At 50.3% G+C, this 16,565-nt stretch overlaps 1 protein-coding gene across 1 annotated transcript in view; it reads right to left on the bottom strand.

Annotated features, from left to right (window-relative positions):
• Positions 1 to 16,565, bottom strand: part of IQSEC3 (IQ motif and Sec7 domain ArfGEF 3) — an 84,617-nt gene that overhangs the window by 50,450 nt on the left and 17,602 nt on the right. The window contains exon 2 of the mRNA XM_065923545.1: positions 4,728 to 4,811. Coding sequence (XP_065779617.1) covers positions 4,728 to 4,811 — 84 coding nt within the window. The remainder of the gene's footprint in view (positions 1 to 4,727; positions 4,812 to 16,565) is intronic.

The following is a 16,565-nucleotide window of genomic DNA, read 5'->3' as shown; positions in this document are numbered from 1 at the left end:
TTGTCTGGGGAAGAGCAGGCAATTCTGAAGTCCCAGAATGGGGACGGGTGGGGGGCAGTGCTCCCAGAATGGGGAGGGGGCAGTGTTCCCTGCAGCCTGGGTGCCTGATGTAATGGGTGGAGCAGGCACAGGACTCAGGGCCCCTGAACCCAGCTGTTTGAAGCCTAAACTGTGTTGACTAAGAATTCAATCACTCCATAATCGCGGAGTAAACTCTGGCTGGTCCACTGATCAGGCCTCTGGCCACTGCGGCGGATGCTGACGTGGGGCTCCCCCTGCAACGCCTCTGCTCTTCGGTGTCCCCTCCTCAGGGGTCCCCAGCAGGGTCCCCAGCCTGGCTGACTGGCAGGTGATGGGAGTGAGGGGGACAGGGAGGGACTGGCCCGGGTGGGGGGGGAGGGTAGGCTCTCTTGCGGCCACGGTGCCCTGAGCAGAAAAGGTAGACTACAGAATCATTTTTTTCTTTCGTGGGGGGAGATATAAATCCCAGTCTAGAAAAATAAACCCTGGCAGGTCGCACACTAGTACATTAACAGCAGTTAATTCTATACGACCGGGCTCCGTTTTTATTTTCTTCTTTATATTTCTGCATTTTCCACGTTTCCAACAACTAGCAAGTATAACTTATAATCAGAGAAAATAGATGTTATTCAGGGTCGCACGCAGTGGCTGGAAGAATCCCTCCCATGCTCCTGAAGAAAACCCCCGTGGCAGTTCTGTGCAACGCAGCTGCCTGCAGGGGCTCATCTTGGGCTGACCTGCCAGCCCCAGAACCGGTGGGCAGGGGTCCCTCTGCTGAGACCCCGAACTTCCCTCCACCCCAAGCCGTCATCTGCAGGTGGCCACAGGAAACGGAGACAAAATACGGGGTGGGGGGGGTGGGGGGGGTGGGGGGATGCTTACTGCCGGGGCCTGGCGCATTAGGTAACACCAGTGCCTCTTCCATCCTGGTTGGAGGACCCGACACCCAGAGTGCCCCAGCCCCTCCTCTCCCCCAGGGCTGGGGCTGGTTCTGCTTCCTGCCCAGGGACTCCCTCCCGAGCGCCCCCCACCTCCTGTCATCACTCTAACAGAAGTCAGTCTTCCTCCTCTGCGGGGGGCTCGCTGCCACCCACAGAGACAAATGGGCTGCTATTTCTCTCTTTCTCTCTCTAGATGCTGGAGGCTGCTTGTTCCCAGGTTACTGAGCACCCCAAAGGGAGGGGAGCCTGTGGGAAGAAAGGCAGGGCCTGCAATCACTGGCCCGTTCAGTCACCCAGAATAAAGCCCCGTCATTAGTAGCAGTGGGGGAACTCGAGGAAGGGGGGCAGAGCCTGGCTCGCACTCCATTCGGTGTCCTGGAGGCTGATCGCCCTACTTTCCACCTGGGAAGCGTGGGACGCATGCGCGGGGCTGCGTGAACCTAGGCACAAGGATAGGTGGTCCAACCTCAGAGGCCTTGCTGGGCCCCGTTACCACCCAAGGGCACCCCACCCCCGGCCTCCGCTCTTCCCACTTACGGGAGTATCGCTCTCGGGCAGGCTCTGGGTCCCAAGAGAGAGGCTCCCTGACTCCACCCCCAAAGCTGCCCCTGGGGTAGCCGGGCAAGGCTGAGCTCACACCCCCGCCCCCCCAGGACTGGGGCTTTGGGAGGGGGCAAGGGCCTCCCCCGGGCCGAGGGTTTACCTAAGGCTCCAGCAGTTCTTCTCTGTAGGTCCAATCAAAGGGGCTATGGGCCATCGTCTGCCCCACCACCACCCACATCCCCAGGATGAACCCATCGGCTCCAGAAACGGACTCCTGCTCAGTCCTACAGCTTGGGAAGGGATGGTTGGTGAGGCGGGGAACAGCATCTCACACTTGCTGACCCGGATTACTGCTGGCTTGGGCCAGATTCAGAGGAGGGAGGTAAGGGGCCTCGTGGCCAACCCTGCACTCACAAACCAGAGACCCTGACCCTGAGCTGTGACTGATGGTGTGAGGTCTTCACTGGGCCTCGTGTAGAGACCATCCGGCTTCTCCCTGGAGACCCCAGAGGAGGCTCTCCAGCTGAAGCCTTACTGTTGTTCTGTCGCTCTGTCAAATCCAGCTCAGCAACCCCATGGACTGCAGCACACCAGGCTTCCCTGTCCTCCACTGCCTCCCTGAGTTTGCTCAAGTTCATGTCCGTTAAGTCGGTGGTACCCTGCAACCATCTCATCCTTTGTCTCCCTCTTCTCCTTTTGCCCTCAATCTTTCCCAGCATCAGGTTCTCTTCCAATGAGTCGGCTAGTCACATTAGGTGGCCAAAGTATTGGAGCCTTGCTGAGCCAGTGAAAACCCAGACTGAGCACTGGGGGTAGCCTGGCTTGTCTCGGAGCCCCACCCGGGGTCTCTTGAGGGTGGCTCAGGGGCCTTGGGACCTCAGCCCAGTGTCTGACCTCAGCACCTCCTTAGGAAAGCTCGGGGGTGGTGGTCGGGTACCCCTTCTGGAGGCTAAAGGGGAGGGAAGGGTCGGGAAGGTCCCGGGCAGAGCTGGGAACAGGCGTGCTGGGTGTCTGATGGGAGGAAACTTATCTGGGCTGGACTTCCCCAGGAAACCAAGAACAGACAGACAGACTGACACACAGACTACTGAACGTTTGGGGGCTCCTCCTAGAGAAGCCGAGACACTGACATCAGACAGACGGACAGACAAACAAACACACTCCAGGAAACTACAGACCAGACAGACAGGACAACTGGAACAACTGGGAGCAGAAAGTGAGAGTAGTTGACGATTGGGACACACCTGGGGGCCCCTCCCCTGGCCCTGCGCAGAGTGGGGGCCGGGGAGGCAGCAGTGGGCAGAGCTCACAGGCCCAGGGGGACTTAGAGAACCTCCCACCTCCTCCCAGGGATACTAAGATAAGAGATTTCCTACCATTTTGGAGAAGAAGCCTGTCCCCCTGCCCCCTCCCGCCCCCCCTGCCCCAGTCTCCCACCCCCTCCCACCAGGAGTCAGGGCTGTGGGGTGGGGGTGGGGGTAACTGGGAGGGGGCGTGGAAGACCCAAAAGAGACGACTTCTGTCCTTGGGCACCTCCCAGGCGCCAGCATCTTGGGGGCGCTGTGTCGTCTGCCCTCACTGGTGCCAGGGCTCGAGTGGCAAGAGATGTGGACCAGACTGAGATGGGCTGATGGGCAGGGGGGGCAGACCAGACAGCCCCTCCCTTCTCCTCCCCACCAGGGAGGACAACTCAGTCATGTGCCTGAGCAGTGACCGCTCATGGGACAGGGCACAGCCCTCCCCGTCCTTCCTCCAGGTCACTAACTCCCTGCCCTCTTTCCTGTCCTCTCCCACTGTCTGGTTCTTTCATTTCTCATCTTCCTTCCAGTCTCCAGGAGGGTCATTTCTAACGTGGGGGCCCACATGCCCCCCTGGACAGGGAGCCCCTGGGATCCAGGGGGCCGCTCTCTCCTAAGGTCCTGGGTGCAGAGCTTGGCCCCCAGCCCTCCGGGCATCAGCACAGCACCTGGTCCTCCCCTTGCTTCCATCCCCAGTGTGGTCGCCTCCGGGAACAACCACGCCTCCTACAGCCCTGGAGGTGAGCACCCAAGGTGGGCCCCTGATTTAACCCAACCCAACCCCCCCGCCACTTCCATTCCCCCCGCCCAGAGTCCTGCCTTTCCCAACCCCCCGACTCCTTCTAAGGGAAAACAAGCAATAACACCTTTCAGGGAAGATTTTCCATTGCCAAGCTCACCAGTTACCACCTCTGATGACTACCCATTATTTTCCTAGGAATAAAGGGGGCAGGATCAGGGGGTCTCTGAGGCTTAAACCAGGAAGTGGCCCTTAGTGCAGGTCTGGGCCTGGGTGCTCACAGCCCAGAACCTTCTGCTGCCCTCCCACACAGACCTAAAGCCCATCTGGGCTGTGAGCAGCCCAGAGGCTCAGAGAGATGGTACATCAAGTTATTCTCTACGTAGAACAGCCCTTCTTCATACAGATGGGGAAACTGGGGCCCAGGGGAGTTAAGGAACTTGCCCAAGTTCACTCCAACAAGAGGAGACAGGAGATGGGGTCAACTCCGCGCCAGAGTCCCAGTGTCCTGACCCCCAGGGAAGCAAAGGACGAGCAAAGGAAAGAGAAAGGTGCTGAACTGAGATGGAAGTCTTGGGGGAATGAGAAGAGGACAAAGTGTGAGCAGCACAGAGGGGGCGGCTCCAGGTGGAGACGGAGGGAGAGAGTACAGATGCAGGGAGGAGGAGAGATGGAGGGTTGGGGGGAGGACAATGAGGCGAGGATGCTGGAGGGCAGGGCAGGACGGGGGAAGAGAGAGGGCGGGTGAATGACCTAGGACAGGCAAGGAGGAGAACCTGGAAAAATTATCAAGAAAAATGCAAGTCTTGAGTAAGAAAGGCAGGATGGATCCCGTTATTGGTTGGGCACCTTCGGGTGCCAGACAACCCACCACTAAGACATACAGATAGAATCAAGTTAATTTCCCCTGATGTTTAAACAGGTGAACTTCTTATAGGCTGTTTAGTGGGGATGAGCATAGGTCTGGGATTGGAACAGTAGAGTATAATGACCTAAAAGTCAGCAATGGCTCATCTGGGGTCTGGAGGAAGGAAGGAAAGATGGAAACACGGGGAAGGAGGTAAAAACAAATAAACAAAATGCGAGGCTAGGGAGGAAGAAGTGGAGTGGGGCCCTGGTGTGCGCTCTGCTCGGGGTGGAGGATGGTGGGGTGGGGAGGGGAGGACGCGCAGCGGCTCTTCCCACCTGTGGGGGCCCAGGTCGGAGCAGGCGGGCTTCTGCTCGGCGTCGGCAGCTGGACAGCAGAACTGGTGCAGCACGGTCTCATTCCTGAGGGCAGAGCAGAGGGAGAAGGTCAGCGCCCTCTGACCACAAGGCGCCTCTGCCCGGCATCCTGTCCCCCGGGGAATTCCGAGGTCCCAAACGCTGCCCGGGGAGGACATGCGTCAGTGCAGACACCACCTCCTGCTCGCAGCCCCCCCACCTCTTCTACCGCTGCACCCTGGTCCCCGCAGCAGGCTCCTCCACGTGGATGTACCATCTATTCAGCTCTGACTTTTGTCACGATCACAGTTAGTCCTCCAGAGCCCTGCCACCCACTAAGGTCTGGCCAGCAAGGCAGAACTAGGTCTATTCATCCAAGATGTGCAGAATTGCATGCAGTGAACATTTTTGGCTAATCATATGCAAAGATGCAAAGCGCTCATAGAGGCTCAGATGGTAAAGAATCTACCTGCAATGTGGGAGGCCCAGGTTCGATCCCTGGGTCAGGAAGATTCCCTGGAGGAGGAAATGGAAACCCACTTCAGTATCCCTGCCTGGAGAATCCCATGGAGAGAGGACCCTGGTGGGCTACAGTCCATGGGGTCGCAAAGAGGCAGACACGATTGAGCATCTGAGCATCGACGATGTCTCGATTTACTGAGGCTCAGTTTTTTGTGCGTGTCTCAGCACAGAGGGAATTCAGAAAATTCAAAAAGGAGGCAGCGTGGCCTGAAAGAGGAGAAGCTGGGATTCATCTGGAAGAGGACCCCATTTCTTATTTCAAAAGAGCTAGGAAGTGGAGAAGAGAGTGGTGGTACTGCCAGGGGAAGGTCAGAGACCAGAGAGGCCAGCTGGCCAGAGGGAGAGGAAGCACCAAATGCCAAGAGCTAATGAGGCTGTCGCCCGGCCAGGCCCCGAACCGGGGCGGCTGCCCAACCACAACCTCCCACGTCTGTATTCAGACTCAGGACTCCACTGCTCAGCCATAAACACAGCTGAGTTGTCGAAGGGACTGATGAGATGTGCAATCCTGCAGCGGGTGAAGCGGCAGAGGATGGACAGACACGGGGAACCCCAGCAGGAGAACCGAGAAAGAAAAGCCAACAACTTTGAGAAACAAGAACAAGTTATAGGGACTTCCCTGGTGGCCCAATGATTAGGAATCCGGCTGCCAGTGCAGGGAACACGGGTTCAATTCCCGGTCCAGGAAGATTCCACATGCCGTGGAGCAACTAAGCCCATGAACCACAACTCCTGAGACTGTGTTCTAGAGCCTGCAAACCATCATTACTGAGCCCATGTGCCACAACTCCTAAAGCCTGAGTGCCCTAGAGACCATGCTTTATGCTCCACAGTGAGAGAAGCCACCACAAGAAGAAGCCCTCGTACTGCAACTAGAGAGTAGCCCCTGCTCGCTGCAACTAGAGAAAAGCCCACACAGCAACAAAGACCCGGTGAAGCCATAGCTAAATAAATAAACAAACAAGTTATAGGACTTTCACTGTGTGCTTTCAAGACTTAAAGCTGCTCAAATTAAGATAATTTGGTGTTGGCATAAGGACAGACATACAGATTGGTTGTACCAAATGCATAGGCTAGAAATAGACTCAAACATCAACTGATTCTTGGTACATTGGTTTGTAGTAAAAGTACCAAGATAATTCAGTAAGGGATAATAACTTTTTTAACAGATGGTGCTAAAACAGTTGAATATCAATATGCAGGAAAATGGACGTCAATCCATACCTTACACCATAGATACATGAATTAATACAAACTGGATCATAGACCTAAAGTAACAGATGTAATAATTTTATAAACAGACCTAATGATTTTATTTTTCCAGTAGTCATGTATGGATGTGAGAGTTGGACTATAAAGAAAGCTGAGTGCCGAAGAATTGATGCTTTTGAACTGTGGTGTTGGAGAAGACTCTTGAGAGTCCCTTGGACTGCAAGGAGATCAAACTAGTTTATCCTAAAGGAGATCAGTCCTGAATACTCATTGGAAGGACTGATGCTGAAACTCCAATACTTTGGCCACCTGATGTGAAGAACTGACTCATTGGAAAAGACCCTGATGCTGAGAAAGATTGAAGGCGGGAGGAGAAGGGGATAAGAGGATGAGACGATTGGATGGCATCACCGACTCAATGCACATGAGTTTGAGTGGACTCCGGGAGTTGGTGATGGACAGGAAGGCCTGGCATGCCGCAGTCCTTGGGGTCACAAAGAGTTGGACACGACTGAGCAACTTAACTGAACTGAACGATTTTATAAATAAAATTATAAAACTTTTCAAAGAAAACATAGAAAAAAATCTGTGACTTAGAGGACACAGAGATCTCCTATGTAGGATACAAAAAGCACGAACCATGGAGGAAATAAGTTGATAAATTAGACATGATTGAAATAAAAAGAAAATTTTCTGTTTTGAAAGACACTGTTAAGAAAAGTGAATTCTTATAACTCAGTAATTAGGGGCTTCCCTGGTGGCTCAGTGTAAAGAATCTGCCTGTCAATGCAGGAGATAAGAGGTTGGTTCCTAGTCTGAGAAGATTCTGTACGTCTTGGGGCCACTAAGCCCACGCACCACAACAATTGAGCCTGTACTCTAGAGCCCACGAGCCGCAACATGAGAAACCCACTCGCTGCAACTGGAAAGCAGCTCCGCTCACCACAACTGGAGAAAAGAAATGAAGACCCAGCATGGCCAGAAATAAATAAATAATTAAATTAAAAAAAAAAAATAAGACAAACAACTTCATAGAAAAGTGTACTAAAGATTTGAATAGACACTTCACCAAAGAAAATGTACTAATGACATCACTAGTCATTAGGGAGATGTGAATGAAAATCAAAATGAGACAGCACTGCACACCCACGAGAAGGACTAAGTTCAAAAGTCTGACAACACCAAGTGTTGAGGAGACTGTGGAGCAGCTGGGATGCTCACACTTCCGGTGGGAATGTAGAATGGCACAACTCTTGGGAAAGGACTCTGGCCATTTCCTATAAAGTTAACACACACACTGACTATTTGCTCCTGTCACTGCATGCCTAGGGCTTCCCTGGTGGCTCAGACAGTAAAGAACCTTCCTGCAATTGCAGGAGACCTTGGTTTGATCCCTGGGTCAGGAAGATCCCCCGGAGAAGGGAATGGGTACTCACTCCAGTATTCTTGTCTGGAAAACTCCATGGACAGAGGAGCCTGGCGGGTTACAGAGTAAAGAGCCGCAAAGGGGTTGGACAGGACTGAGTGACTAACACTAATGGCATGCTTAGGTATTTACCCCAGATAAATAAAACTACATATCGACATGAAACTGCTCACAGCTGCAAATGTTCCCAGAAGTAAGAAGCTGTCAACTCGACACATACACTGTCAGTTGATCTTGGACAAGGTTGCCAAGAAGGCACAACGGGGAAGAGATCATCTCTTCAACAAATGGTATTGGGAAAGTTTAACACCCTCATGCAGAATACTGAATTTGGACCCATATCTTACACTGTACACAAAATCAGCTCAAAATGGATGAGAGACTTAAGCATAAGACCTAGGGGGAAAGCTTTATGACATGGGTCTTGGCAATGAGTTCATGGATATGACACCAAAACCACAGTCAACAAAAGTAAAAATAGGCAAGTGGGACTACATTCAACCAAAAAAACTCCTGCACTGCAAAAAAAAAAAAAAAAAAAAAAATCAACAGAGTGAAAAGGCAACCTACAGAACAGGAGAAAATAGTTGCAAACCATATGTCTGATAAGCAGTTAATTTCCAAAATACAGAAAGAACTCCTACAACTCAATAGCAATAAAACCTAGTAACTCAATTAAAAGTGGGCTAAAAACTTGAACAAACATTTTTCCAGAGAAGACATACAAATGGCCCACAGATATATCAAAAGATGCTCGAGGTAAGTATCAGGAAAATGCAAATCAAAACCACAAGGGGCTGTTACCTCACACAGGGTAGGATGTTTATTCTAAAAAAAATAATAACAAAGACTACAAACATTGGGGAAAATGTGGAGAAATTAAAACCCTTGTACACAGTTGGTAGGAATGAAAATAATGGTGCTATAAAAAACAGTATGGAGGTTTCTCAAAATATTAAAAATAGAACTACCACATGATCCAGAAATCTCCCTTCTGGATATTTATCCAAAATAATTGAAATCAGGATCTTGAAGAGATATTAGCACTCCAATATTCAGTGCAGCCCTGGAGGAGGAAATGGCAACCCACCCCAGTATTCTTGCCTGGAGAGTTCCACGGACAGAGGGGCCTGGTGGGCTACAGTCCATGGGGTCGCAGAGTCAGACAGGACGGAGCACACACAGCACATTTTTTAGTGCAGCACTAGTCACAAAAGCCAAGATTCACTCACAACCTGAAAGATGGATGGACAAATAAAGACAATGCTTCCTATACAAGTGGAATCCATTCAGCCTTTACAAAGAAGGGAATTCCAGGAATTCCCTGGCAATCCATTGGTTAGACTCCACGCTCTCACTGCCAAGGATCTAGGTTCAATCTTTGGTTGGGAAACTAAGAGCCCACAAATGGCATGCTGCGGCTGAAAGAAAAATAAATAAATAAAAATGGGAACAAAAAAAAAAAAAAAAAGAAGGAAACTCTGCCGTGGATGAAGCTTAAAGACATGCTAAGCAAAATAAGCCAGTCACAGAAAGACAAATCCTGCATGATCCCACTTACATGAATGAGGATCCTAAAATAGTCAAACTCACAGAATTAGAAACTAGAATGCCAGGGATGGAGGAGGGGAGGGGACAAAAGGGAAATTGCTGGTCAACAGACATAAAGTTTCAGTCGTGCAAGATGAATTTTTCCTGGAGGTCTGATGCACAGCGTTGCGCCAATAGCCACAGTGTACACCCAGGAATCTGTCAGGCGAGTGGATCTTGCATTGTGCGTTCGTACCACAATCAAATAAAATATGTAAAAAAGTTAAATATCCATGTAAGTGTTTCAGTTCAAACATTCATTTCTCGAGTTATGTGACCAACAGGAGGGTTTCCAGGGACTTCCCTGGCACTCTGGTGGTTAAGACTTGGAGATCCCAATGCAGGGGGCACAGGTTTGATCCTTGGTCGGGGAACTAACATACCACATGCTGTGCAACCAAATAAAATAAAGTGATTTCCGCTTTGTGAGCCTCTGTGCCCTGGTCAGAGGAGTAGGAGTGGAATGGAGTTGGCCCAGAGTTAATTCAAGGAGAATAAACACACATGCACACCAAGCCTTAGTAAGTTGAGTAAATGATGTATCCTACACACATATGGACCATGTGTTCTAAATGTAAATAGAGGCAGTATTTTTAGAAAAAAGGGGAGAGAGGCTTGTGTTAAAAAAAAAAGAAAACCGAGCAAACCTAAGTGTCCTGAACTGGTAAACAGATAAGCAGATTGTAGCATATCTATACAATGGAATACTATTCAGTAATAAAAAGGAATAAGCTTACTCATATAGGCAACAAGTGGATGAATTTCAAAAGAGCCTTACAGTAAGTGAAGGACAGCAGACACAAAAGTCCACACACACACTGCATGATTCCATACGAATGAGGTTCTGGAAAAGGCAAATCCGTAGTGACAGGAAACAGATCAGTTTCAGTGACACGGAAGCGGGGAGTTTCAAGCTGAAGGGAACAAGATGTCATTGGGTGGTGGAGATGTTCCATCACTTGAGAAGTAGTTACATAGCAGTAGACATTCGTCAAAAATCACAACCTCCACATTTAAAAATGGGAGGATTTTATTTTATGTAACTGTATCTTAATATGGCTGATTTTTTTAAGACCAAAATATTTTCTTCCCCTTCTCACTTCTTGATACTTCATCAAGGATCTTGAGGATAATTTCTAAGTTTCCTCCTCCCATTGCCCCCGGGTCACCTAATTATTAAACACCCCCCTGCCCTCACACAGCAGGAAAAAACACCAACTTTTTCATTCTCTTCAGCTGTTAGATCGGATTTTCAGAGACCAGATGGCTTGCAGCTGAGCCAAAGGAGGCCAGGGGGCCAGAAAGCAGGACAATGAGAAAGTTGGGGGTGGGGGGGTTGAGCCAGGAAAATGCTGGCTGGGGGCCCACAGCGGGGGCGGGGTGGAGGATCAAGAAGTGCAGCAGCAACAGCGCAGGAGCTGGGGATGGAGCCCCAGGCCCCTCTTCACATGCTGGCCCCAGGCCAGCACTGTAAACCAGGCTCACCTTGTAAACCTGCCAAGTCACTGTAAACCAGGCTCTCATCCCTGCCCTGTGCATCTGACTGAGTTGTGGGGATTCAGTAAGACTTAAATGCAAAACTGCACTGGGAGAAACCTAATAAGCCCAGCCTAGATGCACGAACATGACTCTGCTGTGCTAAGATGCTCAGTCCTGTCAAATCTTTGTGACCCCACGGACTGTAGCCCACCAGGCTCCTCTGTCCATGGGATTCTCCAGGCAAGAAGACTGGAATGGGTTGCTGTGCCCTCCTCTAAGGGGATCTTCCTGACCTAAGGATTGAACCTGTGTCTCTTACGTAAGTCTCCTGCTTGGCAGGCAGGTTCTTTACCACTCGAGCCGCCTTGGACGTCTATTACTGATATTGGTCTGGGAAACCGAGGGACTCAGCGGCCCCGGTTCTGTGACCAGCAGACTGCCTGCTGCCTTCCCTACTTCCTCCTCCCAGCCCCCGTCCCTCCTGCAGGCCAGGGGCAAGAAGGAAAGGGTGGACTTCCTTTGCTCCTCAGTGCAGTCTGCCAACTGTACCTCCTCCTCAGAAAGCTTTGGAAAGGTCTTAATAACAAGGCAAGTGATGACAGATGTCCCAGAAGCCAGGGGCAGAAAGCTGCAGAAAACTACAGAAATGTCACCCTGGTCTAGGAGGCCCGCAGCTCCATGTTCCACCCCAAGTCAGACCAGGGCTGCAAGATCAGGTGGGCCTCCCTCTCACCAGCCTCTGTTTCCTGCTCATTCTCTGCCCAGTCTCCTTTGCAGGAGCTTTAAAGGTCATCTAGTCCAGTGGTCCCAACCTTTGTGGCACCAGGGACCAGTTTCGTGGAAGACAATTTTTCCATGGACTGGGGTAGGGGGATGGTTTCAGGATGATTCAAGTGCATTACATTTATTGTGCACTTTTCTATTCTTATTACATCAGCTCCATTCAGATCATCAGGCATCAGATCCTGGAGGTTGAGGACCCTCGATCTCGTCCGTGTCCCCCCGCTGCCAGGGAATAGGGTTACAGAGCCTGGGGGAAGAGCTACCTGCATCTCCCTCTCAGAGAGGATTCCCCTGAAAACAGGTTGCTGGCTCTTAGATGTTCATATGAAGAAGTCTGGTCCTGCAGAAACCCTGTGTTTCTCTCCTGGGTTCTGAGGAGCCTCAGGGCCCCATCGGCTGCCCGGGGCCACCCTGGAGTCAGGAGGCAAGTGGAGAAGGCTGGGCATGGAACTTACACTCCAACCAGAGCTCTGATCTGGTCTAATTACATGTTAGGATGCCATCAGATTTGATGTGGAGGGTGGGGAAAAAGTTTCCTTGTTTTAAAAAAAAACTGGGAAACTATTCTTCTAACTGGAATCTTTCTTCCTATGGTGATTAAGCCTGTTCCATCTATCCAATCTCCGTGGTGTCGGAGAGGAGCTTCAGTGACCCACCCCCGCCCTTCTGGTCTCACTGCCTGGAGGAAGACTCCTTGCTTAATTCTCCCTAACTCCTCGGTACCTGCCTTGCCTTGGTCTCCTCATCTACAAATGGGGTTAATGATAGAGCTTCTCTACAGCATTGTTCTGAGAGTGAGATGAGTTAAAACACACGCACTTACAATAGAAATTGGTGCACAACAGATGATTTCCTGGTGGCTCAGATGGTAAAGACTCTGCCTGCAATGCAGGAAACCTGAGTTTGATCCCTGGGTTAAGAAGATCCCTTGAGAAGGGAATGGTGACCCACTCCAGTATTCTTGCCTGGAGAATCCTACGGACAGAGGAGCCTGGTGGGCTACAGTCCATGGGGTCACAAAGAATCGGACACAACTGAACAACTAACACTTTCATATTCAGCTGCTAAATAACTGTCAGCTGTTATTAAAGCCCCTGCTTCTGCCACCCTTCCATCTCAGGGAGGGTGATCCCTTCTCTCCAAGCCCCCCCATCAGGCTTTCTCCTCCTCGATGGTCTTCAACACTGTCCCGTTTCACAGGCTACACCCTCCCCTTTCCTCTACAGACCCCGAGAAAGAGTTGGCTGCTACAGGCGCTTCCTCTCACCTTGATCTCCTGGAACTCACTGGAATGTAGCTCCTCCCCGGAGTCCTAACAAAGCTTCCCCCAGGGAGCCCTCAGCAAGCTTCATTGACTTAACTCTTCCACACATTCATTGGCCAGACCCTCCTTCTTGAAACACCCTGGACCTGACTTCCTGAGAAGTGGTCTACTGGCTTGTTTCCATGGTGATGGGAGGAACCCATCCCCGTGGTGGGGAGAAGTCCATGGAAAAGGAAGGGGCCAACGTCCAACACCACCAACTGATCCAGCCGGCGCTTGTGACCATCCTGAAAGTGAGCCTTTGGGGTCAGGCTTCATTCTTGAATGAGCTGCTCTATTTCCCAATCAAACAGCAAACACCACGTCTTGTGTCCATACCCCCATCCCTTGCTGGCCACCCATTACCTGGTCAATGTTTGCTGGCCTGGGGGTCTCCCTGGGTCTAGTGCATTCTTTTGTTTTCTTTTCAATTATGCAACACAGTGCTATCAATTCTGTTTTATACTTGATTCTCAGACTTTATTCATCTCACAGGTGAAAGTTTGTACACCCCATTACTAGCTTCTCCCTATTTCCTCCACCACACACCCAGCCCCTGGCAACCAGTTTTCTCCATTCTGTTTCTATGAATTTGACATTTTTTTTTCTTGTTAAGATTCCACATGTAAGTAATATCATGCAGTATTTGTCTTTCTCTGTCTGGCTTTGGGATCAACCCTCAAAGTCTATCCATGGTGTCACAAAGGCAAGATTTCCTTTTCTCATGGCTGGATGATAATATTCCATTATATATATGTGTGTTTGTATATGTGTGTCTGTGTGTGTGTGTGTATGTGTACATGTGTGTACATATGTGGATCCATCTTCTTTACCCATTCTTCCATTGATGAACATGCAGGTTGTTTCCATATCTAGGCTATTGTAAATAATGCTGCAATAAATTGGAGTGTAGCTATCTCTTTCAGATTCTGTTTTTACTTCCTTTGGATCAATACCCGGCAGTGGAATTACTGGGTCATACGGTAGCTGTAGTTTTAATTTTTTTGAAGAACCATACTGTCTTCCATAGCGGCTGCATGAATTTACATTCCCACAACAGTGCACGAGGGTCCCCTTTTCTCCATGTCCTTTCCGACATTTGTTCTTTCTTGTCCTTTTGATTACAATCGGCTTAATAACAGGGGTGATATGGTGTCTCATGGTGGTTTTTTATTTTATCTTTTTAATTTATTTTGGGCTGCACTAGGTCTTCATTGCTTCACACAGGCTTTCTCTAGTTGTCTCAAACGAGGGCTACTCTATAGCTACAGAATGTGGGCCTCTTATTGTGGTGGCTTCTCTTGGTGCAGAGCATGGGCTCTGGGAGTGAGTGCTTCAGCAGTTGCATTTCCCAGGCCCTAGAGCACAGGCTCAGTCGTTGTGGCGCATGGCCCTAGCTTTTCCTTAGCTTTTCCTCCCACCTAGATCCCTTGGTGGGATCTTCCCGGACCTGGGATTCAACCCTTGTCTCCTGCTTTGGCAGGCAGATTCTTTATCAGGCGAATTCTTTACCACTGAGTCACCTGGGAAGTCCCCTCTCCCCATTTTTTAACTGGTTTGTTTTTTGCTACTTAGTTGCATGAGTTCTTTATACACTTTGAATATTCACCTCTTATCACAGCCTGATTTGGAAATACCTCCTCCCGTTTGGTATGCTGCCTTTTTGTTTTGTTGATGGTTTCCGTGCTGTGCGAAAGCGTCCCAGTCTGATGCCATCATACTTGTTTCTTTCTGCTTTTGTTGCCAGTACGTTCCTTGTCATATTCGGTACCAGCACCTTGCTGGGCGCCCAGGTTGCCGTCTCTTCCCTTCACTCCAGCCCCTCGAAGCTTATACAAGCATCTTCTCACATACCTTTTCATCTTTGGGTTAGATCTAGTTAGTCCCCTTGGCAGGTAAGAAACAGAGAGGTGACCTGGTTTTCCCAAGGCTGCACAGCTGGTAACGGGTGGAACCAGCACTGGGCCGAGTTCCTCTCATCCTAGGCTACTGCCCCATGGAGCAGCCAGGGAGCCACAGATGCCCCAGGGGAGGAATTCCACCGGGACCCCTTCTCTGACCGCAGGAGGCAGCTGGGTTCCTGGACACCCTATGAGCTGCAGGTTTGGGAGGAGCTTCATTCAGTACCTGCCTCCCCTCTGGCGAGTCTGTGAACACCCCAAACCTATGCACACACAATCCTGCACATGTGTCATGCATGCACACGCACTCACTCTTGGCTGTGTAGACACGCATGTGCACACACATAGTTTCATGTGCAACCCTGCATGTGCAGATGGGCACACACAGAACTGAGACCAAGGATGTTTCATCCCTTACATGAACCCTGCTGACCACGTGGCCATGAAAGGCTAGGATGCCCCATGCATGCTAAGTTACTTCAGTTGTGTCTGAGTCTTCTGCAACCTGCTGTAGCTCACCAGGTTCCTCTGCCCATGGGATTCTCCAAGAATATTGGAGTGGGTTGACATTTCCTTTTCCAGTAGATCTTCCCGACCAGGGGATCGAGCCCAGGTCTCCTGCATTACAGGTGCATTCTTTATTGTCTGAACCGCCTGGGAAGCCCACAATGTCCCGTGGGGACCTTGCAAATCATCCATCCATGGCTACATGTGACACTCTGCCCGTCCTCAAACCCAGTCCTCAGGACACAACAGAGATGAGTGGGCCAAAGGCCAAGCTCAGCAGCATGAACCATTGTCATGTGGGTGTGTCATATGGGGGGCACGTGGGACCACCAGCCTTTCTGATCATGAACCCTGACAAAGTTCCTGAAAGCACTTCCCCACCATAGGAAATTCCCCTATACTCCTCTGGAGTGGGGATAGCTACATCAGGAAGCACGAAGCTAAAGCTTGTGTGTGAATCCTGAAGACACCAGGATTGCTGTGTGAGTTACCACATCTGTGAAATGGGGATAATCATGCCTTCCCATTAAGACTGTATAGATAAAATGAGATTTAAAGACATACATAAATGCCGAGTGCATAGCAGAAATTAGTATGTGGATGTGGCAAGACTGAATGAACGAGATGAGTGAAAATCAGATGGTTGTGGGCTGCACTGCAGGGTTCTCTCTGCAAGCTGCTCTCTTTCTTGTGCCCCTTGAGCCCCCTTAGTATTTCCTGTCTGGGTGGAGACTTTGCTCCCTGCTCAAATTCCCCCAGCTTCCACCCTACACACCCCTCTGGAGGGGTCCTGCAGCCCCATAAGCCCACCTCTGTCTCTGTCTCTCTCTACCTTGCCCTTCTATTCCCTGAACACATGTGTTTCCTCCAGCCCCAGGGCCTTTGCACGGAATATTTTCCCCTCAGGTCTTCCTGTGGTTCCATCCCTCACTTTTTTAAACTCTGGTCAATGTCACCTCCTACATGAGGTTTTGCCTATAAACTGCTCTCCTCCCATACCTCCCTGATTTTCCCTCACAGTTACAATGAGTGTGTATAAACATGAGTTACTTTTCTTGTTGAACATCTGTCTTCTCCTCTCAAATGTGACTTCCCTG

The sequence above is a fragment of the Muntiacus reevesi genome, chromosome 1 (genome assembly GCF_963930625.1).
Source record: "Muntiacus reevesi chromosome 1, mMunRee1.1, whole genome shotgun sequence".
Taxonomy (NCBI): Eukaryota; Metazoa; Chordata; class Mammalia; order Artiodactyla; family Cervidae; genus Muntiacus; species Muntiacus reevesi.
Note: the sequence above shows the minus strand (reverse complement) of the source record. Positions and strands in the feature narration are given on the sequence as shown.